We start from the raw sequence: 27,602 nt of genomic DNA on the forward strand, positions 1-27,602 counted from the left end.
AAAGTGTCTGATCACATTTTGGAAGAATTTCCAGGATAATCTTCTCCATGTTTCATCTGGTACAGTAAAACATGAATAAATGAGTAAACTAAAAGCAGATGAGGGCTTAAATACATGTTATAAGACCCTCATGCCAGCCCGTAAAAGTAGTAACCAAAAAACAGCCCATTCATTCATCACTTGTTTTTAGCATGCAAATCGCGGTTTGACATGTTTACACTTCTAAGCATATTTACACATCGAATTTCAACTCACACTGCTGTAAGACTATCTTATATGGTCTTAAGAAGTGAGCGGAGTGTTTGATCACGTTTTAAAGAATTTCCAGAGATCGTCAGGTCATTACAGCGGCGATTGGTAGCTCATTCATTCATTTTAAATGCATTTAGGCATGCTAATCGCGATTGATATTCTAACACACCTTAAAGCATATTTAAGCTTTACATTTCGAGTCCACACAGTAGTAGTACATTCTTCAACGTCTCAACATGTAAAATCAATAGTCTGGATTCCCATGTTCAGAAGGCATTTCAGAAGAGACTAAACCTAGTATTTTAATGTAACAAGCGGAAGCTAAAAAGTTAGTGTCAGCTACGGGCCGCTGACGAGATCATCCATGTAAAGACCTTGAATATCAGACCAAATCATCACCAAAAATATATGGAAGTTTCATTCACTTACCTTAGCCACATAGATTATTACGCAACGTACCTGATAGGTAAAGAAAACAGTCCAATCGATCATCAAATGGCCGCCAGTATTTTTTAAAACAGCTCATACAGCTGGATGACGTTTACCGATCCTCGCTCAATGATTGGCCTGTTGAGCACTGAGCCTTGCTCAGCATTGCTCAACCATTGCTGATCGCTGCTCAGCTCTGCTCAACCATTGGACGGCTGACGATCGCTTAGGTACTTGGAGGAGAATTCGCCTGGGAATGGCTCATGACCCCCCCAAGTACATATATTCTCAAACCTGGGATGGATTCGAAAATGATCAAAATGGATGGTGCCACCTGGGTCAAAGTGTTATTACAGAAATTGTCATGTACAAGGCATAGGTTTATTGAAATCCTGATTGTTTTATTATTTTCATAGTTTGAGTTGATGTAGCTTGATGATATTCATATGGTCAAGTGGAAAAGTGTTGCAATTGTTACATTTTTGGGCTGAATTAAGAAAATATGTGTACACATCATCCAAAAGACATTCAGAAAGCCGTTTCACAGAACTCATTTTTGTGACCACCCAGGGGGTACAGCAAAGCGCACGGGTGGGGTGTGTTCACACCTCTGGTAGTGACGGGAGAAGAACAAGGACTTCTAGTTGCTCTGATGGGTTTTCAAAAGGGATGGGATAGTGTAAAAAAAAAAAAACAAGCATTCAGAGACTCCAAATACTGGAAAATACTTTACAACTTTTATTTTTCACCCAGATGTGTTTCATTTAAAAGGCAATGCATTGAAAACACAAGTAAACAAGATCTGTTTGGTTTAAAGCTCGCTCACCACAACAAGGTACAGATCTACGAGCGAGAACACGAGAGACAAACATTTACTACCATTTGCAAACATTTTGTTAAACATGGAAGCTGACAGACATACAAACATCACAAGGACACGCACACATAAATAACATTAATAATAATCAAAAACACTTAATTAAAAACACAAACTTTTGATTTGTACAGGCCCAAGCCCAATAAAGAACAGGATATCCAAAGACTCAGGTCACTAATCAACAAATAAAGTGTTTTCTTTGGCAAATTTTTGTTAAACATGAAGCAGACAAAGACATACAAACAACACACGAAAAAAACACAGATTATCTGAACATGAACAATCACTTAAGGGTTATGAAAACTGATTGTGTTAGATCAGAACTGATTAAGGCTAAAGATTGGCCTTGATATTGAACATAGGCCAGAACATGTTTGTATAAAAAAAAAAAAAAAGATACTACAAAGTGCATTTTAAGAGCAACATAAAGAATAATAAAAACAAACAAGAACATTCTAAAGTAAAACTGGAAAGTGCATTTTTTTTAACTTTTGAACTATATAAATTGTTTGTGTTTGTTTGTTTGTGTTTCAAAGTGCTTCAAGTACAATCTAACAAACAAACAAGCCTCTTTCTCTCTCCTACAGATGGCACAGGAGAAGTGGCATCACACAGGTACGTTATTTACACAGTTATTTACACAGAACCAGCAGTATGGGTGCTGCCGACACAGGGGGTGGTCCATAGGTGGACGCAGCAGCCCTTGGCTGGAGGTGGGTGGACGCAGCAGGCCCTTGGCCGAGTGGAGGAGGACGACACCATGGGCTGAACGGGCCAGTTCACAGGAGGCACAGGCTCTGGCTCTTCAACAAATAATCTGGAAATAAAATAAAATACACATTTAATGAGTATTGATATGATGTGTGTGCTATTTGCTTTCCACAGCCAACAGGTGAAACAAAGTGCTTATGACAACTTACCCCCGCTTCTCACCACGCCTTTTTCCAGCCTCATGATGAACGTGCTGGTACTGGACCTGAGGCCGGTCTGGCGGTGGGAGGGATGTTGGTAGCGCAGGAGCTTCCGGGAACGGTGCGTCCGACAGCACTTTCAGGTGAGGCGTCACCTTCGGCAGTACCGTCGCCCCGTAGTTGGCCTTTTTCTCCTCCCTGGCAGCGAAGGTCGAGATGGACTTGGCGTTCAAGTTGAGCAGTGGAATGGCGAGACCGCCGAGGATGGGGTCATCTTGAACTCGGTCTGCAATCCTCTTATACTGTCCCTTCAAAGAAGCCGTGACCTTGCTGGGGGAGGTGAGCTGATTGGCCGGCGCTCGGTTCTTCAGCATCTTGAGGAGGAGGTATCTTGGGATCCAGCCATGTAGGGTCATCAACGGTGCTGGGGGCCTCTGCCACAGACTTTGCTGCCTCTGTACACTGCAGCCTGGCTTCTCCTTGCCGGTACATAACGATGTTGGGGTACTGGTGTTGCTGTTGATGGCTGACCAGCGATGATTTGGTGGTCAAGCTCTTCCTGCAGACATCATAGTCAAAGGTCTCCCTGGCGACGGCATGGATCTTCAGATGCCTCGTCAGGTTGGACTTTTCAGTGAAAGTCTTGTGGCACACGCTGCACCGATGTCTAGGCTTCTCCATGTTTCATCTGGTACAGTAAAACATGAATAAATGAGTAAAACTAAAAGCAGATGAGGGCTTAAATACATTTTTATAGATCCTGCAGCCCTAGTAAAAGTAGTAACCAAAAACAACCCATTCATTCATCACTTTGTTTTTAGCATGCAAATAGCAGTTGACATGTTTACATTTCTAAAGCATATTTACACATCGAATTTCAACTCCACACTGTTGTAACACTATCTCTTTCATGGTCATAAGAAGTGAACTAAAGTGTCTGATCACATTTTGGAAGAATTTCCAGGGATAATCTTCTCCATGTTTCATCTGGTACAGTAAAACATGAATAAATGAGTAAAACTAAAAGCAGATGAGGGCTTAAATACATGTTTATAGACCCTGCAGCCCTCGTAAAAGTAGTAACCAAAAACAGCCCATTCATTCATCACTTGTTTTTAGCATGCAAATCGCGGTTGACATGTTTACACTTCTAAAGCATATTTACACATCGAATTTCAACTCCACACTGCTGTAAGACTATCTATATGGTCTTAAGAAGTGAGCGAGAGTGTTTGATCACGTTTTTAAAGAATTTCCAGAGATCGTCAGGTCATTACAGCGGCGATTGGTAGCTCATTCATTCATTTTAAATGCATTTAGCATGCTAATCGCGATTGATATTCTAACACACCTAAAGCATATTTAAGCTTTACATTTCGAGTCCACACAGTAGTAGTACATTCTTCAACGTCTCAACATGTAAAATCAATAGTCTGGTCCCATTTCAAACGCATTTCAGAGAGATAAAACCTAGCTATTTTAATGTAAACAAGCGGAGCTAAAAAGTTAGTGTCAGTACGGCGCTGACGAGATATTACCATGTAAAACCTTGAATATCAGCCAAATTATCACAAAATATATGGAGTTTCATTCATTACTTAGCACATAATTATACCAAACGTACCTGATAGTAAAGAAAACAGTCCAATCGATCATCAATGGCCGCCAGTATTTTTAAAACAGCTCATACAGCTGGATGACGTTTACCGATCCTCGCTCAATGATTGGCCTGTTGAGCACTGAGCTCTGCTCAGCATTGCTCAACCATTGGCTGATCGCTGCTCAGCTCTGCTCAACCATTGGACGGCTGACGATCGCTTAGGTACTTGGAGGAGAATTCGCCTGGGAATACCAGGTGCTGTAAGCTTTTGCTTTTCCTTCAGCTAACACGCTTGTCCAAGGCTCAGCTTTCATTCTAGTTCCTTTACACTTCTAAATGGATTTGCTGCTGCTTGTTTTTTGTGTGTTTTTTCCTTCTCTGTGCCATCTTTCTGCTTGCAGTATGACAAAGGACAGCTCAGCCTCGTCATTCTTCCTTTCTCCTGCAGGAGGCGATAGACAGGCCTTTTCTCTCTCTACTACAAACTCTTGAGTACCGCATGCTCTTTTGGAAATGACGCTCCTCTCTTCAGCTTGAGACAGAGCTTCCCAAATTTGATTGTCATCCGTACCCCTTAGTGGCAAACTACACAGGAGATGTACCCTCTTAGATTTAAAATTAGTTTTTCAAAAAAAACATAACACATTCTGATGTTCATGTTTCACTGATGTTGGTGTGTGATCAAATGATTTGCAAGTAAACAAATGAAATATTTCAGCTTTTTGGCACTTTTTCTGTACTTTGAAAACTCGTCAGCAAATATTTATTCATTTTAGGAAAACATATAGACATGCCCTTTCTGTTTTAAAATCACCAAATTCACCCCAAATTCACCCATCACCATAATATTTTATTTTATTTTAACCAGGTGACATTTCTAATTTTAAAGTTCAAAAATAGGCCCCTATTTACTTCCAGTCAAAGTGCTTAAACGCAATATTGATTGTATTTATTGATATTAATTTTATTAATTCAATTAAACATTTTGTTTTAATTTAAATAAATTTAACCATGTTTGAAATTTCTGTTTTTAAATCAGTAAATTTACCCCAAATTACATTCAAAGTGCCTAACCACAATATGTGTTTACTTTTATTTTTTATTTTATTTTTGGTTCGGTTTTATTTGAACCAGATTACATTTCTGATGATAAAGTTAACAATATGCCCCAATTACTTCCACACAATGTGAGTCACCGCAATATTTTATTCATTTATTTAGAATTTAACTTAATTTAATTTTAACCAGAAGACATTTCTGTTTTTAAATCACTAAGGTCACCCCAAATTACATCAAATTTAAAGTGCCTAACCACAATATTTTTATATTTTATTTTTTGTTTGGTTTGGTTTTATTTGAACCAGATGACATTCCTGATGATAAAGTTAAAAATAAACCCCTTATTACTTCCACACGAAGTGCGTCACCGCGACATTGACTTTTGAATGTATGTATTTATTAAAATGTATATTTTTATTGTTGCTTATTTCTTTCCCTAAATTTAGTTCATATTAATAAAAGAGAGAAGACTTTTAAAAGCCTTGAAAACACTTGAGTGGAAAAGGGTCTTTTTCTCTTTGGCCTGCTGGTGTGTCTTCTTTAAATAGCTCGCTCTTGAGTGTTGTACTCGCTTACGGCCATACCACCCTGAGCACGCCCGATCTCGTCCGATCTCGGAAGCTAAGCAGGGTCGGGCCTGGTTAGTACTTGGATGGGAGACCGCCTGGGAATACCAGGTGCTGTAAGCTTTTGCTTTTCCTTCAGCTAACATGCTTGTCCAAGGCTCAGCTTTCATTCTAGTTCCTTTACACTTCTAAATGGATTTGCTGCTGCTTGTTTTTTTGTGTTTTTTTCTTCTCTGTGCCATCTTTCTGCTTGCAGTATGACAAAGGACAGCTCAGCCTCGTCATTCTTCCTTTCTCCTGCAGGAGGCGATAGACAGGCCTTTTCTCTCTCTACTACAAACTCTTGAGTACCGCATGCTCTTTTGGAAATGACGCTCCTCTCTTCAGCTTGAGACAGAGCTTCCCAAATTTGATTGTCATCCGTACCCCTTAGTGGCAAACTACACAGGAGATGTACCCTCTTAGATTTAAAGTTAGTTTTTCAAAAAAAAACAAACGCATTCTCATGTTCATGTTTCAATGATGCTGGTGTGTGATCAAATGATTTGCAAGTAAACAAATTAAATATTTCAGCTTTTTTGGCACGTTTTCAGTACTTGGAAACAGGACAAGAGTTTTTCATCTAAAAAAAAAAAAAGCATTAAACTCGACAGCAAATATTTATTCATTTTAGTAAAACATATAGGCATGCCCTTTCTGTTTTAAAATCACTAAATTCACCACAAATTACCTGCACTCAAAGTTCATCACCACAATATTTTATTTTATTTTATTTTATTTTAACCAGCTTACATTTCTGATTTTAAAGTTCAAAAATAGGCCCCTATTTACTTCCAGCCAAAGTGCTTCAACGCAATATTGATTGTATTAATTGACATTAATTTTATTAATTAATTTAAACATTTTGTTTTAATTTAATTTAATTTAACCATGTTTGAAATTTCTGTTTTTAAATCACTAAATTCACCCCAAATTACATTGAATTTAAAGTGCCTATCCGCAATATTTGTTTACTTTTATTTTATTTTTGGTTTGGTTTGGTTTTATTTGAACCAGATGACATTCCTGATGATAAAGTAAAAAATACGCCCCCAATTACTTCCACACAAAGTGCGTCACCGCGACATTGACTTTTGAATGTATGTATTTATTAAAATGTGTATTTTTTTTGTTACTTATTTCTTTCCCTAAATTTAGTTCATATTAATAAAAGAGAGAAGACTTTTAAAAGACTTGAAAACTCTTGAGTGGAAAAGGGTCTTTTTCTCTTTGGCCTGCTGGTGTGTCTTCTTTAAATAGCTCGCTCTTGAGTGTTGTACTCGCTTACGGCCATACCACCCTGAGCACGCCCGATCTCGTCCGATCTCGGAAGCTAAGCAGGGTCGGGCCTGGTTAGTACTTGGATGGGAGACCGCCTGGGAATACCAGGTCCTGTAAGCTTTTGCTTTTCCTTCAGCTAACACGCTTGTCCAAGGCTCAGCTTTCATTCTAGTTCCTTTACACTTCTAAATGGATTTGCTGCTTCTTGTTTTTTGTGTGTTTTTTCCTTCTCTGTGCCATCTTTCTGCTTCCGGTGTGACAAAGGACAGCTCAGCCTCGTCATTCTTCCTTTCTCCTGCAGGAGGCGATAGACAGGCCTTTTCTCTCTCTACTACAAACTCTTGAGTACCGCATGCTCTTTTGGAAATGACGCTCCTCTCTTCAGCTTGAGACAGAGCTTCCCAAATTTGATTGTCATCCGTACCCCTTAGTGGTAAACTACACAGGAGATGTACCCTCTTAGATTTAAAGTTAGTTTTTCAAAAAAAAAACAAAAAAAAAAACGCATTCTCGTTTCACTGATGCTGGTGTGTGATCAAATGATTTGCAAGTAAAGAAATTAAATATTTCAGCTTTTTTGGCACGTTTTCAGTACTTGGAAACAGGACAAGAGTTTTTCATCTAAAAAAAAAAAAAGCATTAAACTCGACAGCAAATATTTATTAATTTTAGTAAAACATATAGGCATGCCCTTTCTGTTTTAAAATCACTAAATTCACCACAAATTACCTGCACTCAAAGTTCATCACCACAATATTTTATTTTATTTTATTTTAACCAGATGACATTTCTGATTTTAAAGTTCAAAAATAGGCCCCTATTTACTTCCAGCCAAAGTGCTTCAACGCAATATTGTTTTCATTGACATTAATTTTCTTAATTCATTTAAACATTTTGTTTTAATTTAATTTAATTTAACCATGTTTGAAATTTCTGTTTATAAATCACTAAATTCACCCCAAATTACATTGAATTTAAAGTGCCTAACTGCAATATTTGTTTACTTTTATTTTTTATTTTATTTTTGGTTTGGTTTTGTTTTATATGAACCAGATGACATTCCTGATGATAAAGTAAAAAATACGCCCCCAATTACTTCCACACAAAGTGCGTCACCGCGACATTGACTTTTGAATGTATGTATTTATTAAAATGTGTATTTTTTTGTTACTTATTTATTTCCCTTAATTTAGTTCCTATTTAAAAAAGAGAGAAGACTTTTAAAAGACTTGAAAACACTTGAGTGGAAAAGGGTCTTTTTCTGTTTGGCCTGCTGGTGTGTCTTCTTTAAATAGCTCGCTCTTGAGTGTTGTACTCGCTTACGGCCATACCACCCTGAGCACGCCCGATCTCGTCCGATCTCGGAAGCTAAGCAGGGTCGGGCCTGGTTAGTACTTGGATGGGAGACCGCCTGGGAATACCAGGTGCTGTAAGCTTTTGCTTTTCCTTCAGCTAACACGCTTGTCCAAGGCTCAGCTTTCATTCTAGTTCCTTTACACTTCTAAATGGATTTGCTGCTTCTTGTTTTTTGTGTGTTTTTTCCTTCTCTGTGCCATCTTTCTGCTTGCAGTATGACAAAGGACAGCTCAGCGTCGTCATTCTTCCTTTCTCCTGCAGGAGGCGATAGACAGGCCTTTTCTCTCTCTACTACAAACTCTTGAGTACCGCATGCTCTTTTGGAAATGACGCTCCTCTCTTCAGCTTGAGACAGAGCTTCCCAAATTTGATTGTCATCCGTACCCCTTAGTGGCAAACTACACAGGAGATGTACCCTCTTAGATTTAAAGTTAGTTTTTCAAAAAAAAACAAACGCATTCTCATGTTCATGTTTCAATGATGCTGGTGTGTGATCAAATGATTTGCAAGTAAACAAATTAAATATTTCAGCTTTTTTGGCACGTTTTCAGTACTTGGAAACAGGACAAGAGTTTTTCATCTAAAAAAAAAAAAAGCATTAAACTCGACAGCAAATATTTATTCATTTTAGTAAAACATATAGGCATGCCCTTTCTGTTTTAAAATCACTAAATTCACCACAAATTACCTGCACTCAAAGTTCATCACCACAATATTTTATTTTATTTTATTTTATTTTAACCAGCTTACATTTCTGATTTTAAAGTTCAAAAATAGGCCCCTATTTACTTCCAGCCAAAGTGCTTCAACGCAATATTGATTGTATTAATTGACATTAATTTTATTAATTAATTTAAACATTTTGTTTTAATTTAATTTAATTTAACCATGTTTGAAATTTCTGTTTTTAAATCACTAAATTCACCCCAAATTACATTGAATTTAAAGTGCCTATCCGCAATATTTGTTTACTTTTATTTTATTTTTGGTTTGGTTTGGTTTTATTTGAGCCAGATGACATTCCTGATGATAAAGTAAAAAATACGCCCCCAATTACTTCCACACAAAGTGCGTCACCGCGACATTGACTTTTGAATGTATGTATTTATTAAAATGTGTATTTTTTTTGTTACTTATTTCTTTCCCTAAATTTAGTTCATATTAATAAAAGAGAGAAGACTTTTAAAAGACTTGAAAACTCTTGAGTGGAAAAGGGTCTGTTTCTCTTTGGCCTGCTGGTGTGTCTTCTTTAAATAGCTCGCTCTTGAGTGTTGTACTCGCTTACGGCCATACCACCCTGAGCACGCCCGATCTCGTCCGATCTCGGAAGCTAAGCAGGGTCGGGCCTGGTTAGTACTTGGATGGGAGACCGCCTGGGAATACCAGGTGCTGTAAGCTTTTGCTTTTCCTTCAGCTAACACGCTTGTCCAAGGCTCAGCTTTCATTCTAGTTCCTTTACACTTCTAAATGGATTTGCTGCTTCTTGTTTTTTGTGTGTTTTTTCCTTCTCTGTGCCATCTTTCTGCTTCCGGTGTGACAAAGGACAGCTCAGCCTCGTCATTCTTCCTTTCTCCTGCAGGAGGCGATAGACAGGCCTTTTCTCTCTCTACTACAAACTCTTGAGTACCGCATGCTCTTTTGGAAATGACGCTCCTCTCTTCAGCTTGAGACAGAGCTTCCCAAATTTGATTGTCATCCGTACCCCTTAGTGGCAAACTACACAGGAGATGTACCCTCTTAGATTTAAAATTAGTTTTTCAAAAAAAAACATAACTTATTCTGATGTTCATGTTTCACTGATGTTGGTGTGTGATCAAATGATTTGCAAGTAAACAAATGAAATATTTCAGCTTTTTGGCACTTTTTCTGTACTTTGAAAACTCGTCAGCAAATATTTATTCATTTTAGGAAAACATATAGACATGCCCTTTCTGTTTTAAAATCACCAAATTCACCCCAAATTCACCCATCACCATAATATTTTATTTTATTTTAACCAGGTGACATTTCTAATTTTAAAGTTCAAAAATAGGCCCCTATTTACTTCCAGTCAAAGTGCTTAAACGCAATATTGATTGTATTTATTGATATTAATTTTATTAATTCAATTAAACATTTTGTTTTAATTTAAATAAATTTAACCATGTTTGAAATTTCTGTTTTTAAATCAGTAAATTTACCCCAAATTACATTCAAAGTGCCTAACCACAATATGTGTTTACTTTTATTTTTTATTTTATTTTTGGTTCGGTTTTATTTGAACCAGATTACATTTCTGATGATAAAGTTAAAAATATGCCCCAATTACTTCCACACAATGTGAGTCACCGCAATATTTTATTCATTTATTTAGAATTTAACTTAATTTAATTTTAACCAGAAGACATTTCTGTTTTTAAATCACTAAGGTCACCCCAAATTACATCAAATTTAAAGTGCCTAACCACAATATTTTTATATTTTATTTTTTGTTTGGTTTGGTTTTATTTGAACCAGATGACATTCCTGATGATAAAGTTAAAAATAAACCCCTTATTACTTCCACACGAAGTGCGTCACCGCGACATTGACTTTTGAATGTATGTATTTATTAAAATGTATATTTTTATTGTTGCTTATTTCTTTCCCTAAATTTAGTTCATATTAATAAAAGAGAGAAGACTTTTAAAAGCCTTGAAAACACTTGAGTGGAAAAGGGTCTTTTTCTCTTTGGCCTGCTGGTGTGTCTTCTTTAAATAGCTCGCTCTTGAGTGTTGTACTCGCTTACGGCCATACCACCCTGAGCACGCCTGATCTCGTCCGATCTCGGAAGCTAAGCAGGGTCGGGCCTGGTTAGTACTTGGATGGGAGACCGCCTGGGAATACCAGGTGCTGTAAGCTTTTGCTTTTCCTTCAGCTAACACGCTTGTCCAAGGCTCAGCTTTCATTCTAGTTCCTTTACACTTCTAAATGGATTTGCTGCTGCTTGTTTTTTTGTGTTTTTTTCCTTCTCTGTGCCATCTTTCTGCTTGCAGTATGACAAAGGACAGCTCAGCGTCGTCATTCTTCCTTTCTCCTGCAGGAGGCGATAGACAGGCCTTTTCTCTCTCTACTACAAACTCTTGCTCTTTTGGAAATGACGCTCCTCTCTTCAGGTTGAGACAGAGCTTCCCAAATTTGATTGTCATCCGTACCCCTTAGTGGCAAACTACACAGGAGATGTACCCTCTTAGATTTAAAGTTAGTTTTTCAAAAAAAAAACAAACGCATTCTCATGTTCATGTTTCAATGATGCTGGTGTGTGATCAAATGATTTGCAAGTAAACAAATTAAATATTTCAGCTTTTTTGGCACGTTTTCAGTACTTGGAAACAGGACAAGAGTTTTTCATCTAAAAAAAAAAAAAGCATTAAACTCGACAGCAAATATTTATTCATTTTAGTAAAACATATAGGCATGCTCTTTCTGTTTTAAAATCACTAAATTCACCACAAATTACCTGCACTCAAAGTTCATCACCACAATATTTTATTTTATTTTATTTTATTTTAACCAGCTTACATTTCTGATTTTAAAGTTCAAAAATAGGCCCCTATTTACTTCCAGCCAAAGTGCTTCAACGCAATATTGATTGTATTAATTGACATTAATTTTATTAATTAATTTAAACATTTTGTTTTAATTTAATTTAATTTAACCATGTTTGAAATTTCTGTTTTTAAATCACTAAATTCACCCCAAATTACATTGAATTTAAAGTGCCTATCCGCAATATTTGTTTACTTTTATTTTATTTTTGGTTTGGTTTGGTTTTATTTGAACCAGATGACATTCCTGATGATAAAGTAAAAAATACGCCCCCAATTACTTCCACACAAAGTGCGTCACCGCGACATTGACTTTTGAATGTATGTATTTATTAAAATGTGTATTTTTTTTGTTACTTATTTCTTTCCCTAAATTTAGTTCATATTAATAAAAGAGAGAAGACTTTTAAAAGACTTGAAAACTCTTGAGTGGAAAAGGGTCTGTTTCTCTTTGGCCTGCTGGTGTGTCTTCTTTAAATAGCTCGCTCTTGAGTGTTGTACTCGCTTACGGCCATACCACCCTGAGCACGCCCGATCTCGTCCGATCTCGGAAGCTAAGCAGGGTCGGGCCTGGTTATACTTGGATGGGAGACCGCCTGGGAATACCAGGTGCTGTAAGCTTTTGCTTTTCCTTCAGCTAACACGCTTGTCCAAGGCTCAGCTTTCATTCTAGTTCCTTTACACTTCTAAATGGATTTGCTGCTTCTTGTTTTTTGTGTGTTTTTTCCTTCTCTGTGCCATCTTTCTGCTTGCAGTATGACAAAGGACAGCTCAGCCTCGTCATTCTTCCTTTCTCCTGCAGGAGGCGATAGACAGGCCTTTTCTCTCTCTACTACAAACTCTTGAGTACCGCATGCTCTTTTGGAAATGACGCTCCTCTCTTCAGCTTGAGACAGAGCTTCCCAAATTTGATTGTCATCCGTACCCCTTAGTGGCAAACTACACAGGAGATGTACCCTCTTAGATTTAAAATTAGTTTTTCAAAAAAAACATAACACATTCTGATGTTCATGTTTCACTGATGTTGGTGTGTGATCAAATGATTTGCAAGTAAACAAATGAAATATTTCAGCTTTTTGGCACTTTTTCTGTACTTTGAAAACTCGTCAGCAAATATTTATTCATTTTAGGAAAACATATAGACATGCCCTTTCTGTTTTAAAATCACCAAATTCACCCCAAATTCACCCATCACCATAATATTTTATTTTATTTTAACCAGGTGACATTTCTAATTTTAAAGTTCAAAAATAGGCCCCTATTTACTTCCAGTCAAAGTGCTTAAACGCAATATTGATTGTATTTATTGATATTAATTTTATTAATTCAATTAAACATTTTGTTTTAATTTAAATAAATTTAACCATGTTTGAAATTTCTGTTTTTAAATCAGTAAATTTACCCCAAATTACATTCAAAGTGCCTAACCACAATATGTGTTTACTTTTATTTTTTATTTTATTTTTGGTTCGGTTTTATTTGAACCAGATTACATTTCTGATGATAAAGTTAAAAATATGCCCCAATTACTTCCACACAATGTGAGTCACCGCAATATTTTATTCATTTATTTAGAATTTAACTTAATTTAATTTTAACCAGAAGACATTTCTGTTTTTAAATCACTAAGGTCACCCCAAATTACATCAAATTTAAAGTGCCTAACCACAATATTTTTATATTTTATTTTTTGTTTGGTTTGGTTTTATTTGAACCAGATGACATTCCTGATGATAAAGTTAAAAATAAACCCCTTATTACTTCCACACGAAGTGCGTCACCGCGACATTGACTTTTGAATGTATGTATTTATTAAAATGTATATTTTTATTGTTGCTTATTTCTTTCCCTAAATTTAGTTCATATTAATAAAAGAGAGAAGACTTTTAAAAGCCTTGAAAACACTTGAGTGGAAAAGGGTCTTTTTCTCTTTGGCCTGCTGGTGTGTCTTCTTTAAATAGCTCGCTCTTGAGTGTTGTACTCGCTTACGGCCATACCACCCTGAGCACGCCCGATCTCGTCCGATCTCGGAAGCTAAGCAGGGTCGGGCCTGGTTAGTACTTGGATGGGAGACCGCCTGGGAATACCAGGTGCTGTAAGCTTTTGCTTTTCCTTCAGCTAACACGCTTGTCCAAGGCTCAGCTTTCATTCTAGTTCCTTTACACTTCTAAATGGATTTGCTGCTGCTTGTTTTTTTGTGTTTTTTCCTTCTCTGTGCCATCTTTCTGCTTCCGGTGTGACAAAGGACAGCTCAGCCTCGTCATTCTTCCTTTCTCCTGCAGGAGGCGATAGACAGGCCTTTTCTCTCTCTACTACAAACTCTTGAGTACCGCATGCTCTTTTGGAAATGACGCTCCTCTCTTCAGCTTGAGACAGAGCTTCCCAAATTTGATTGTCATCCGTACCCCTTAGTGGCAAACTACACAGGAGATGTACCCTCTTAGATTTAAAATTAGTTTTTCAAAAAAAACATAACACATTCTGATGTTCGTGCTTCACTGATGTTGGTGTGTGATCAAATGATTTGCAAGTAAACAAATGAAATATTTCAGCTTTTTGGCACTTTTTCTGTACTTTGAAAACTCGTCAGCAAATATTTATTCATTTTAGGAAAACATATAGACATGCCCTTTCTGTTTTAAAATCACCAAATTCACCCCAAATTCACCCATCACCATAATATTTTATTTTATTTTAACCAGGTGACATTTCTAATTTTAAAGTTCAAAAATAGGCCTCTATTTACTTCCAGTCAAAGTGCTTAAACGCAATATTGATTGTATTTATTGATATTAATTTTATTAATTCAATTAAACATTTTGTTTTAATTTAAATAAATTTAACCATGTTTGAAATTTCTGTTTTTAAATCAGTAAATTTACCCCAAATTACATTCAAAGTGCCTAACCACAATATGTGTTTACTTTTATTTTTTATTTTATTTTTGGTTCGGTTTTATTTGAACCAGATTACATTTCTGATGATAAAGTTAAAAATATGCCCCAATTACTTCCACACAATGTGAGTCACCGCAATATTTTATTCATTTATTTAGAATTTAACTTAATTTAATTTTAACCAGAAGACATTTCTGTTTTTAAATCACTAAGGTCACCCCAAATTACATCAAATTTAAAGTGCCTAACCACAATATTTTTATATTTAATTTTTTGTTTGGTTTGGTTTTATTTGAACCAGATGACATTCCTGATGATAAAGTTAAAAATAAACCCCTTATTACTTCCACACGAAGTGCGTCACCGCGACATTGACTTTTGAATGTATGTATTTATTAAAATGTATATTTTTATTGTTGCTTATTTCTTTCCCTAAATTTAGTTCATATTAATAAAAGAGAGAAGACTTTTAAAAGCCTTGAAAACACTTGAGTGGAAAAGGGTCTTTTTCTCTTTGGCCTGCTGGTGTGTCTTCTTTAAATAGCTCGCTCTTGAGTGTTGTACTCGCTTACGCCATACCACCCTGAGCACGCCCGATCTCGTCCGATCTCGGAAGCTAAGCAGGGTCGGGCCTGGTTAGTACTTGGATGGGAGACCGCCTGGGAATACCAGGTCCTGTAAGCTTTTGCTTTTCCTTCAGCTAACACGCTTGTCCAAGGCTCAGCTTTCATTCTAGTTCCTTTACACTTCTAAATGGATTTGCTGCTGCTTGTTTTTTTGTGTGTTTTTTCCTTCTCTGTGCCATCTTTCTGCTTGCAGTATGACAAAGGACAGCTCAGCGTCGTCATTCTTCCTTTCTCCTGCAGGAGGCGATAGACAGGCCTTTTCTCTCTCTACTACAAACTCTTGCTCTTTTGGAAATGACGCTCCTCTCTTCAGCTTGAGACAGAGCTTCCCAAATTTGATTGTCATCCGTACCCCTTAGTGGCAAACTACACAGGAGATGTACCCTCTTAGATTTAAAGTTAGTTTTTCAAAAAACAAACAAACGCATTCTCATGTTCATGTTTCAATGATGCTGGTGTGTGATCAAATGATTTGCAAGTAAACAAATTAAATATTTCAGCTTTTTTGGCACGTTTTCAGTACTTGGAAACAGGACAAGAGTTTTTCATCTAAAAAAAAAAAAGCATTAAACTCGACAGCAAATATTTATTAATTTTAGTAAAACATATAGGCATGCCCTTTCTGTTTTAAAATCACTAAATTCACCACAAATTACCTGCACTCAAAGTTCATCACCACAATATTTTATTTTATTTTATTTTATTTTAACCAGCTTACATTTCTGATTTTAAAGTTCAAAAATAGGCCCCTATTTACTTCCAGCCAAAGTGCTTCAACGCAATATTGATTGTATTAATTGACATTAATTTTATTAATTAATTTAAACATTTTGTTTTAATTTAATTTAATTTAACCATGTTTGAAATTTCTGTTTTTAAATCACTAAATTCACCCCAAATTACATTGAATTTAAAGTGCCTATCCGCAATATTTGTTTACTTTTATTTTATTTTTGGTTTGGTTTGGTTTTATTTGAACCAGATGACATTCCTGATGATAAAGTAAAAAATACGCCCCCAATTACTTCCACACAAAGTGCATCACCGCGACATTGACTTTTGAATGTATGTATTTATTAAAATGTGTATTTTTTTGTTACTTATTTCTTTCCCTAAATTTAGTTCATATTAATAAAAGAGAGAAGACTTTTAAAAGACTTGAAAACTCTTGAGTGGAAAAGGGTCTGTTTCTCTTTGGCCTGCTGGTGTGTCTTCTTTAAATAGCTCGCTCTTGAGTGTTGTACTCGCTTACGGCCATACCACCCTGAGCACGCCCGATCTCGTCCGATCTCGGAAGCTAAGCAGGGTCGGGCCTGGTTAGTACTTGGATGGGAGACCGCCTGGGAATACCAGGTGCTGTAAGCTTTTGCTTTTCCTTCAGCTAACACGCTTGTCCAAGGCTCAGCTTTCATTCTAGTTCCTTTACACTTCTAAATGGATTTGCTGCTTCTTGTTTTTTTTGTTTTTTTTCCTTCTCTGTGCCATCTTTCTGCTTCCGGTGTGACAAAGGACAGCTCAGCGTCGTCATTCTTCCTTTCTCCTGCAGGAGGCGATAGACAGGCCTTTTCTCTCTCTACTACAAACTCTTGAGTACCGCATGCTCTTTTGGAAATGACGCTCCTCTCTTCAGCTTGAGACAGAGCTTCCCAAATTTGATTGTCATCCGTACCCCTTAGTGGCAAACTACACAGGAGATGTACCCTCTTAGATTTAAAGTTAGTTTTTCAAAAAAAAAAACAAAAAAAAAACGCATTCTCGTTTCACTGATGCTGGTGTGTGATCAAATGATTTGCAAGTAAAGAAATTAAATATTTCAGCTTTTTTGGCACGTTTTCAGTACTTGGAAACAGGACAAGAGTTTTTCATCTAAAAAAAAAAAAAGCATTAAACTCGACAGCAAATATTTATTAATTTTAGTAAAACATATAGGCATGCCCTTTCTGTTTTAAAATCACTAAATTCACCACAAATTACCTGCACTCAAAGTTCATCACCACAATATTTTATTTTATTTTATTTTATTTTAACCAGATGACATTTCTGATTTTAAAGTTCAAAAATAGGCCCCTATTTACTTCCAGCCAAAGTGCTTCAACGCAATATTGTTTTCATTGACATTAATTTTCTTAATTCATTTAAACATTTTGTTTTAATTTAATTTAATTTAACCATGTTTGAAATTTCTGTTTATAAATCACTAAATTCACCCCAAATTACATTGAATTTAAAGTGCCTAACTGCAATATTTGTTTACTTTTATTTTTTATTTTATTTTTGGTTTGGTTTTGTTTTATATGAACCAGATGACATTCCTGATGATAAAGTAAAAAATACGCCCCCAATTACTTCCACACAAAGTGCGTCACCGCGACATTGACTTTTGAATGTATGTATTTATTAAAATGTGTATTTTTTTGTTACTTATTTATTTCCCTTAATTTAGTTCATATTAATAAAAGAGAGAAGACTTTTAAAAGACTTGAAAACTCTTGAGTGGAAAAGGGTCTGTTTCTCTTTGGCCTGCTGGTGTGTCTTCTTTAAATAGCTCGCTCTTGAGTGTTGTACTCGCTTACGGCCATACCACCCTGAGCACGCCCGATCTCGTCCGATCTCGGAAGCTAAGCAGGGTCGGGCCTGGTTAGTACTTGGATGGGAGACCGCCTGGGAATACCAGGTGCTGTAAGCTTTTGCTTTTCCTTCAGCTAACACGCTTGTCCAAGGCTCAGCTTTCATTCTAGTTCCTTTACACTTCTAAATGGATTTGCTGCTTCTTGTTTTTTTTGTTTTTTTTCCTTCTCTGTGCCATCTTTCTGCTTCCGGTGTGACAAAGGACAGCTCAGCGTCGTCATTCTTCCTTTCTCCTGCAGGAGGCGATAGACAGGCCTTTTCTCTCTCTACTACAAACTCTTGAGTACCGCATGCTCTTTTGGAAATGACGCTCCTCTCTTCAGCTTGAGACAGAGCTTCCCAAATTTGATTGTCATCCGTACCCCTTAGTGGCAAACTACACAGGAGATGTACCCTCTTAGATTTAAAGTTAGTTTTTCAAAAAAAAAAACAAAAAAAAAACGCATTCTCGTTTCACTGATGCTGGTGTGTGATCAAATGATTTGCAAGTAAAGAAATTAAATATTTCAGCTTTTTTGGCACGTTTTCAGTACTTGGAAACAGGACAAGAGTTTTTCATCTAAAAAAAAAAAAAGCATTAAACTCGACAGCAAATATTTATTAATTTTAGTAAAACATATAGGCATGCCCTTTCTGTTTTAAAATCACTAAATTCACCACAAATTACCTGCACTCAAAGTTCATCACCACAATATTTTATTTTATTTTATTTTATTTTAACCAGATGACATTTCTGATTTTAAAGTTCAAAAATAGGCCCCTATTTACTTCCAGCCAAAGTGCTTCAACGCAATATTGTTTTCATTGACATTAATTTTCTTAATTCATTTAAACATTTTGTTTTAATTTAATTTAATTTAACCATGTTTGAAATTTCTGTTTATAAATCACTAAATTCACCCCAAATTACATTGAATTTAAAGTGCCTAACTGCAATATTTGTTTACTTTTATTTTTTATTTTATTTTTGGTTTGGTTTTGTTTTATATGAACCAGATGACATTCCTGATGATAAAGTAAAAAATACGCCCCCAATTACTTCCACACAAAGTGCGTCACCGCGACATTGACTTTTGAATGTATGTATTTATTAAAATGTGTATTTTTTTGTTACTTATTTATTTCCCTTAATTTAGTTCCTATTTAAAAAAGAGAGAAGACTTTTAAAAGACTTGAAAACACTTGAGTGGAAAAGGGTCTTTTTCTGTTTGGCCTGCTGGTGTGTCTTCTTTAAATAGCTCGCTCTTGAGTGTTGTACTCGCTTACGGCCATACCACCCTGAGCACGCCCGATCTCGTCCGATCTCGGAAGCTAAGCAGGGTCGGGCCTGGTTAGTACTTGGATGGGAGACCGCCTGGGAATACCAGGTGCTGTAAGCTTTTGCTTTTCCTTCAGCTAACACGCTTGTCCAAGGCTCAGCTTTCATTCTAGTTCCTTTACACTTCTAAATGGATTTGCTGCTTCTTGTTTTTTGTGTGTTTTTTCCTTCTCTGTGCCATCTTTCTGCTTCCGGTGTGACAAAGGACAGCTCAGCCTCGTCATTCTTCCTTTCTCCTGCAGGAGGCGATAGACAGGCCTTTTCTCTCTCTACTACAAACTCTTGAGCGCTGCGTGCTCTTTTGGAAATGACGCTCCTCTCTTCAGCTTGAGACAGAGCTTCCCAAATTTGATTGTCATCCGTACCCCTTAGTGGCAAACTACACAGGAGATGTACCCTCTTAGATTTAAAGTTAGTTGTTCAAAAAAATCAAACACAGTCTCATGTTCATGTTTCACTGATGTTGGTGTGTGATCAAATGATTTGCAAGTAAACAAATTAAATATTTCAGCTTTTTTGGCACTTTTTCAGTACTTGGAAACAGGACAAGAGTTTTTCATCTAAAAAAAAAAAAAAGCATTAAACTCGACAGCAAATATTTATTAATTTTAGTAAAACATATAGGCATGCTCTTTCTGTTTTAAAATAACTAAATTCACCACAAATTACCTGCACTCAAAGTTCATCACCACAATATTTTATTTTATTTTATTTTATTTTAACCAGATGACATTTCTGATTTTAAAGTTCAAAAATAGGCCCCTATTTACTTCCAGTCAAAGTGCTTCAACGCAATATTGATTGTATTCATTGATATTAATTTTATTAATACATTTAAACATTTTGTTTTAATTTAATTTAACCATGTTTGAAATTTCTGTTTATAAATCACTAAATTCACCCCAAATTACATTCAAAGTGCCTAACCACAATATGTGTTGACTTTTATTTTTATTTTATTTTTGGTTTGGTTTTGTTTTATTTGAACCAGATGACATTCCTGATGATAAAGTTAAAAATAGGCCCCCAATTACTTCCACACAAAGTGCGTCACCGCGACATTGACTTTTGAATGTATGTATTTATTAAAATGTGTATTTTTTTGTTACTTATTTATTTCCCTCAATTTAGTTCCTATTTAAAAAAGAGAGAAGACTTTTAAAAGCCTTGAAAACACTTGAGTGGAAAAGGGTCTGTTTCTCTTTGGCCTGCTGGTGTGTCTTCTTTAAATAGCTCGCTCTTGAGTGTTGTACTCGCTTACGCCATACCACCCTGAGCTCTTAGCAGTGACAGGAAGTGGAACAGCAAGAGAAGCAAGGAGGGAGAAGGAGTGTGTTTGCTTGTGTGGAGTTGGAGATTTTGTTCTTTTGAATTGTTTGAAAGAATTGTTGCAAAACAGTGCGTACAGTTTGGGGTCGTCTAAATCACTTCTATAAACTTCACACTTCACATAAACACTTCTAGTAGCAAAGGAGGAGAAATGGCTGGACAATTGGATAAGGAAAGAGACCGAAACATGTGGGACACAAGAGGTGAGGAGCACAGTTATGATAAAGAACTGACGGTGTTGGTGGAGATGGAAGGGGAGGACAGAATCACAATGATGGAACTGTTGAAGACCGTGAAAGAAGAGTGCAGAGGAGTTATTGGTTGTAGATATAAGTCTCCAAAAGAGTATTAATTAACAATGGAGGATGTGAGAGCAAAATAGAAAATGTGGATGGTTTGATGATGAAAAAAAGTTGTGTTATGGTAAAAGAAGTGGATTGCTTGGAGATGGTCGTTTCTTTTTTAGGACTGCCCATGTTCATTCAGGACGAGGAAATATTGAACAAACTAAAGGATTGGGGAGTAACAGCAGCCTCTAAAATAAAGAGGAGAATGTGGCCAGGAACTGACATTGCAGATGGGACAAGGTTTTTAAAAGTTAAGTTCAACAATGTCGTCAATCTTTGCCTTACTCAACGAAGTTTGAAACGCTCAGTGGGACTGAAGACTTCAGGGTTATACACGATCGACTAGTCAAGTTTTGCCGTCTGTGTATACAACCGGGGCATGTTATTTTTATTTTTTTATAATCATAATGTGGGGTGTTTTGCAGATTGCGAGTTTAAACAGTAATGGGTTAAGAGACATGAATAAGTTTGAGAGGGTGAAGAGATTGTTAAAAGCTGATGTGCTATGTTTACAAGAGACGCACTGGACAGGTGACATTATGGATAATATAAAAAAGAAATGGGAGGGAGAAATTTATGTAAGTCACGGGAATGCCTGTGGAGTGGCCATTTTGACAAAAAGAGAAAGAGTGCAAAATGTGAAGCAGATTTATAAAGATGGAAGCGGGAGATTGTTAGGGCTTGAATTTATGTTTTGCAATGAATTGTTTAGGCTTATACATATTAATGCACCGAATGTATAGGTTGACAGAAAATAAGTCTTTAATGAAATGAAGACTATATGTAAATGAAAGTGTTTAGTGGTTGGGGACTTTAATGTATGGTGCACGAGACTGGACGCTTCAAGTAGTGCCAATTTTAAAACAGATGGGTCAAGAAAGATCTTATTAGAGTGGATGCGGAGTAATGATATAGTTGATGTGTGGAGGGAAGAGAATCCATATAAGAGAGAATTTTCGAGAAGACAAATGGTGATGGGTAATTTGAAACAGAGTCGTATAGATTTATGTTTGATGAAAAGAGAAATACTAAAATATGTTAAAAATGTGAAATATAGTTTCGTTGGTTTAAGTGATCATGCAATGATGACAGTAAAGATGTGTGTTACGAGGAGAAGAGGGGAGGGGGAGTGTGGTGTTTAAATTCAAATCTGTTAAATGAAGTGGCGTATAAGGAAAGCATTGTAAAATGTATAAATTATGAAATGCAGAACCTGGTATATGAGGAAAATATTTGTGGGTGGTGGGAGGAAATGAAAAGGAAAATTTAAAAAAGAAGTATTAGATACTCAAAACAGAGGGATTTTATGAGGAGGAGTAAAGTTGAAGTATTGGAAAATGCTTTAAAAGAAGAAGCTAAAAAAATAGAAAATAATCCTGAGTATGGTGAAGAGGTAGCCTGGGTGCCAGCCCGAACCCCGCCCACAACATTTTTTGGACGGGAAGTTCGGTCTGGACTCGATCCATTGAGGTGTAATTATGTTTGGCTCCCAGAAGGCCGAGCCAATCAAATTGCCAGGGCGGGCTTTAATCGATGATGGACAGGCTATCTGCGGTTACGTAACCACCCACGTCATCAAAGAGCACTTGAGCGCTCTTTCGTCGTCTCTCCATTTTTTAGAGTTAGTCAAGTCGCGTTGCAACCGTGTAATAAAGTTGAGACAGGGCCGACAAATGCGATAATGTTTATTTTCATTATTGTTGAGATCTAATCCTAGACAGAGATCTTGTTCGTATATACATGCACCTTTTGTGTTTCTCTCAAAAATGTTATTCATGCTTGTAAGTACTCTTAAGCTCCTTTTACAACAGCGGCAAAGATCGTTTACACTCATTACTTTCCTACTTCTTCCAGTTCCAGCTTGCGTGCGTGCAGTTGAACTCTGTTCTGTTGACAACTATGCGTCGCTCAACATACGTCTCTTACTGCATTGCTCTGATTGGTTGTATGTCTATCCAACTGAGTGCAGAGGTTTTATTTAACTGGTTCGGTTAAGACACGCCCCATAATTCAAGTGCAATGGAGCAGTATCAGACTCACATTCTGCCTAGAATATGAGTATGACGAAGTCAGGCTAGTGAAGAGGGCTTTATGAGGCTAAAAACTGAATTAGAAGAATATGAAAAGGAAAAAAGCAAGGGTATAAGAATAAGAAGCAGAGCTCAGTATGCTTTGGAGGGAGAGAGAAGTACAAAGTTTTTCCTTAATTTAGAAAATAAAAGGCAGATAACTGGGCGGAGAACAAGACAGGTAACAAAACAGTCCATAAAAAACTCTCCAGACGATTCGACAAGACTAAGACAGGACAAGACCAATAGTCTGTAGGAAAAGCACAAAAAGCGCCAGTAACATCCAAAGGGGTTTGTAATAATCCAACAGGGAATGGAGAGACGGAGCTAGAAATAGAGAGCCTAATGATAGGAGATAGAGAGCAGGTGAGCGGAGGAGAACGAGGAACAGCTGAAGATGATGAGAGTAGAGGTAAGTGAGCGCAAAGAAAAATAAAGAACCAGCAAATGGAGAAAAAAAAAGAAAAAAAAAAAAGAACTGGGATCATGACAAGAAGTGGAGGATTTTTATAGAGAGTTATTTAAGAGGGAGGGTGTAAAACAGTCTTGAGTAATGTTAATGTAAAGCTAGATGAGGACGAGAAGAATATGTGTGAAAAATATATAAGTATTGAAGAAATAAAGGATGCAATTGTTACAGGTACCGGCTGGCACCACATAAACAGCTTATATGCTCTCTCTGAAAACAGGAGAAATAAATGAGACCAGGCAAACTCTGCGTCCGTTTTTCGTCTCGCTCAGCAGAAAGAGGAAAATCGCAAAGCGGACAAAACTGACGTAAAGCCCCGTGGAGCACAATAAATGCCACACTACCCCCTGCTGGCGAACTCCACAATTACTCCTCTATATAACGTCCTAGTCAAAGGATGGTGGAACCAGGTAAATTACCTCTGAACAAATATTCGAAAACATTCATTTTCAAATTTCAGAAACTACCACAAATGTGATAACACTTTTAGTGGGCATCACACGCTCCCTGACAGAGAAGAATGGCTCCCGACATTTCCAAAAATCTTTATCTCAAAACAGTTTAACTATTTTTCAATCTTTAACCTTGACTCTCAAACCTCTATTCAACAAACAAGCTTAGTAGGTGGAATGTATGTGGCTGGTGCTTGGTAAGGGTATGGCATGTATGCTGTCTGGGAGTAAAGGAGTGGGTGTGAATATGGCATACAAAGAGGCGGGATGTATGGAAAGATTGAGGGTGCATGTGTAGTGTGATGTGATGCTTCTATGACAGGTATATAGGGTGCGGTGTATCCAGGCACTGAGTTAACTGTGGCGTGCGTCTGGACTGATGGCTCACCTAATGACTCATATGTGAGAAAACGACGTGGCCTTTTCTCCCGAGCTGACCTTCTGAAGTCTGACTGAGTGTGATCTACAGGAGGAGTCAAAGGTCGAGCTTCTGAGTCACAGTCTTGTTGCCCATTGTTTTCCTCCCCTTCCACAGGTACAGTGAGTAAAGGTTGGTTTTCACCAGTAGGATCTGGTAAGTGTTCAGGTACAGTATTATTTTCTCTCCTTACAGGTGATGGTTCTGACCCCCGAATCTCTGGATGCCTGGTGAGTTGCTCCTGGTAAGTAACAGGTCTTTCCTCTATCCTTTCAGTCGGTCTCCTTAACCAGTATCCCGAGCCAGAATCATTATCTGAATCATTTTCACTGTCATCACTGGTGTCTGCTCGTCTTTGGGTGTCTGTCATTCTCTCTTGGTTTTGTCTGTTATGTGTTTTCTTCTCAGGAATAGATCTGGTGTCAGATGGAGTGACATCGACAGGTAAGTCATTCACCAGCAAAAGGAGATTACGGTGCAGTGTCCTGCTTTTCTTTTTGTCTCCAGTTTCAGGGCAGACAATGTACACTGGGTTCTCAGCGAGTTGACGTTCGACTATGTATACAGTCTTCTCCCAGTATGCCCTTAATTTTCCCGGCCCTCCACGTTCACTGAGGTTCCGGACCAGAACTCTGTCTCCTGGTTGCAGTACAACCCCCCTTGCTTTCTTGTCATACGTCAATTTTCCCCTTGCACTGGACTTTTTGCTATTCTCGGCAGCAATGCGGTAGGCTTCTGACATCTTTTTAGCCCATTTTTCAGCAAATCCTGTAGGTGAATATGATTCTCTTTCTCCGACCAATCCAAACAGCAAGTCGACTGGGAGATGTGGGTGATGTCCGTAGAGAAGGAAAAACGGTGAGTAGCCGGTTGACTCATGTCTGGTGCAATTGTATGCATGTATAACATGCGGGAGGTGATCCTTCCACCGTAGTTTCTCACTATCAGTCAATGTTCTTAACATCTGGAGAATGGTGCGGTTCAGGCGCTCAGCTGGATTGCCTTGTGGGTGATAAGGTGACGTCCGCGAGTGGCTAACCCCTGACAACTGCTGTAATGATTGGAACAGTTTGTTCTCAAATTCACGACCCTGGTCATGATGTAGTTTGGATGGATATCCAAACCGGGGTATGAAATCATTGAAGATGCGCTCAGCAGCTGTTTTCCCACTCTTGTTCTTTGTGGGATATGCCTGGGCAAATCTAGTGAAATGATCAAGCACTACTAGAATATATTCATATCCCCCACAGCTGGTTTCCAGATGCAAATAGTCAATACACACAAGCTCTAAAGGGAAGTTAGATGTGATGCTGCCCATAGGAGCTCTCGTGTGTGTTGTGGGTTTCTTAGACTTGATACAGGGACATTTTTGGGTGACATAGTCTTCAATTTCTTTAGCCATAAAGGGCCAGTAAAATCGTTCCCGAGCAAGATGGAGCACTCTTTCTGTGCCTACATGACCCATCTCATTGTGTAGGCACTTCAGAGCAATCGGCCTGTATTTCAAAGGGAGGACTAACTGCTTTACCTGGATCGTCCTTCTGTAAAGGAGGCCATCTTCAAGTTGCAACTTACTCCACTCATGCAGCAGCTTTCTGGTGGCTCCACTTACAGTTCTGCGTATGTCATCTGTCAGTTTTGTGTTTGACTCCTTTAACTCTATAATCTTGCCTATGGCTTGATCCTCTCTTTGAGCCTTAACAAGATCATCATGGCTGATAGCTGGCAGGTGACAATGAGGTTGTGGTGGAGAATCCAGTGAACACATGTTAAGTGCTGCAATCCAGGCCACATCCTTCCGTTCTGCAGCCTGACTCCCATCCCATGTGGCACGCACTGCCTCGTTCGAGAACTCCTCTGTACAAGCCACCTCATATTGCCCCATGTCCAAGGGGAGCCGAGAGAGTGTGTCTGCATCAACATTTGATTTTCCAGGTCTATACCTGATGTCGAACTGGAAATCTGAGAGTTCTCCCACCCACCGATGGCCAACAGCATTGAGTTTTGCTGTACTCATGATATAGGTCAGTGGGTTGTTGTCCGTGTACACAGTGAAATGGGGAGCGTAGTACAGGTAGTCCCGGAATTTTTCACACACAGCCCATTTCAATGCGAGGAACTCCAGTTTTCCACTGTGCAGGTGGTAGTTACGTTCAGCAGGTGTCAAAGTCCTCGAGCCATAGCCAATGACTCTTAGCTTCCCATTCTGGCGCTGATAGAGGACAGCCCCCAGGCCCTGGTCTGAGGCGTCTGTATGCAGCGTGAAAGGTAGGCTGAAATCAGGATACGCTAAGACAGGTGGGGTTATAAGGAGAGTGACCAATTGCTCTAAAGCTTCCTGATGTTGAGTGGTCCAGTCAACAGGCTGTCGTGAAGGCAGCTGTGGGCGTTTGGTGGTTTTCCCACATGTTGAAATCTGGGCTTTCCCCGATTTAGTTTGGAGAAGCTCATAGATTGGCTTCGCGATCCTGGAAAAATCCTGGATGTAGGAGCGATAATATCCCAAGAAGCCGGTCAGTTTCCTTACTTCGCCAACTGTCTGTGGTGTCTTGCTTGTCAAGGTTTTGACTGCTTCAAGGTCCCGTGGATCTATCTTGATACCATCAGCTGACACAAGGCGCCCCACGTATCTGACTTCGTGTCTGAAAAGCTCACACTTTTCAGGTCTCAGTTTTACTCCGTGATGTTGAAGAGCCTGGAGCACTTTGCGGAGGGCCTCCACATGTTCATCGAATGTTCTCGCGTAACAGAGCACGTCATCCAGATAAGGGATGCAACATTCATCCCTGAGGGGGCCTAGCACCTCCTCCATGCTCCGCTGAAATGCTGCTGGGGCATTTGAGAGTCCGAATGGAATACGGACCCATTCGTAGAGGCCCCACGGTGTGACGAAGGCAGTAAGGTGACGTGAACCTTCGGCGATGAAACCCTGATGGTAAGCTTTACCCTGGTCTAGGATGCTAAACCAGGTGTAGCCCCCCAGTGTGTCTGTCAGGTCTTGTATTCTGGGTAGTGGATGTCGATCAGGCACAGTCTTTTTGTTCAGTAGCCGATAATCGATACAAAGACGTAGGCTGCCATCCTTCTTCCTAACACAGACAACTGGGGCAGCA

General features: G+C 38.1%; 1 protein-coding gene and 11 non-coding genes across 12 annotated transcripts in view; 11 read left to right on the plus strand and 1 right to left on the minus strand.

Moving 5' to 3' along the window:
- Positions 1-4,182, minus strand: part of LOC113117839 (uncharacterized) — a 14,620-nt gene extending 10,438 nt beyond the window's left edge. The window contains exons 1-3 of the mRNA XM_026286766.1: positions 4,094-4,182; positions 2,479-3,157; positions 2,291-2,375 (exon numbers count right to left, since the gene is read on the minus strand). Of these exons, the coding sequence (XP_026142551.1) occupies positions 2,291-2,375; positions 2,479-2,885 (492 nt within the window). The 5' untranslated portion in view covers positions 2,886-3,157; positions 4,094-4,182. The remainder of the gene's footprint in view (positions 1-2,290; positions 2,376-2,478; positions 3,158-4,093) is intronic.
- A 1,516-nt stretch (positions 4,183-5,698) lies between these two features.
- Positions 5,699-5,817, plus strand: LOC113117952 (5S ribosomal RNA). The gene has a single exon (XR_003294251.1). It is a non-coding gene; the product is annotated as a 5S ribosomal RNA (ribosomal RNA).
- A 1,198-nt stretch (positions 5,818-7,015) lies between these two features.
- LOC113117958 (5S ribosomal RNA) lies at positions 7,016-7,134 on the plus strand. Its single transcript, XR_003294257.1, has one exon. It is a non-coding gene; the product is annotated as a 5S ribosomal RNA (ribosomal RNA).
- A 1,197-nt stretch (positions 7,135-8,331) lies between these two features.
- Positions 8,332-8,450, plus strand: LOC113117963 (5S ribosomal RNA). The gene has a single exon (XR_003294260.1). It is a non-coding gene; the product is annotated as a 5S ribosomal RNA (ribosomal RNA).
- A 1,199-nt stretch (positions 8,451-9,649) lies between these two features.
- On the plus strand, positions 9,650-9,768 carry LOC113117964 (5S ribosomal RNA). The gene has a single exon (XR_003294261.1). It is a non-coding gene; the product is annotated as a 5S ribosomal RNA (ribosomal RNA).
- A 1,363-nt stretch (positions 9,769-11,131) lies between these two features.
- LOC113117956 (5S ribosomal RNA) lies at positions 11,132-11,250 on the plus strand. Its single transcript, XR_003294255.1, has one exon. It is a non-coding gene; the product is annotated as a 5S ribosomal RNA (ribosomal RNA).
- A 1,189-nt stretch (positions 11,251-12,439) lies between these two features.
- LOC113117959 (5S ribosomal RNA) lies at positions 12,440-12,557 on the plus strand. Its single transcript, XR_003294258.1, has one exon. It is a non-coding gene; the product is annotated as a 5S ribosomal RNA (ribosomal RNA).
- A 1,362-nt stretch (positions 12,558-13,919) lies between these two features.
- Positions 13,920-14,038, plus strand: LOC113117971 (5S ribosomal RNA). The gene has a single exon (XR_003294267.1). It is a non-coding gene; the product is annotated as a 5S ribosomal RNA (ribosomal RNA).
- A 1,361-nt stretch (positions 14,039-15,399) lies between these two features.
- Positions 15,400-15,517, plus strand: LOC113117960 (5S ribosomal RNA). The gene has a single exon (XR_003294259.1). It is a non-coding gene; the product is annotated as a 5S ribosomal RNA (ribosomal RNA).
- Positions 15,518-16,705: 1,188 nt separating this feature from the next.
- Positions 16,706-16,824, plus strand: LOC113117978 (5S ribosomal RNA). The gene has a single exon (XR_003294274.1). It is a non-coding gene; the product is annotated as a 5S ribosomal RNA (ribosomal RNA).
- Positions 16,825-18,026: 1,202 nt separating this feature from the next.
- LOC113117953 (5S ribosomal RNA) lies at positions 18,027-18,145 on the plus strand. The gene has a single exon (XR_003294252.1). It is a non-coding gene; the product is annotated as a 5S ribosomal RNA (ribosomal RNA).
- A 1,202-nt stretch (positions 18,146-19,347) lies between these two features.
- On the plus strand, positions 19,348-19,466 carry LOC113117954 (5S ribosomal RNA). The gene has a single exon (XR_003294253.1). It is a non-coding gene; the product is annotated as a 5S ribosomal RNA (ribosomal RNA).
- The last annotated feature ends 8,136 nt before the right edge of the window (positions 19,467-27,602 follow it).

The sequence above is a fragment of the Carassius auratus genome, chromosome 17 (genome assembly GCF_003368295.1).
Source record: "Carassius auratus strain Wakin chromosome 17, ASM336829v1, whole genome shotgun sequence".
Lineage (NCBI taxonomy): Eukaryota > Metazoa > Chordata > Actinopteri > Cypriniformes > Cyprinidae > Carassius > Carassius auratus.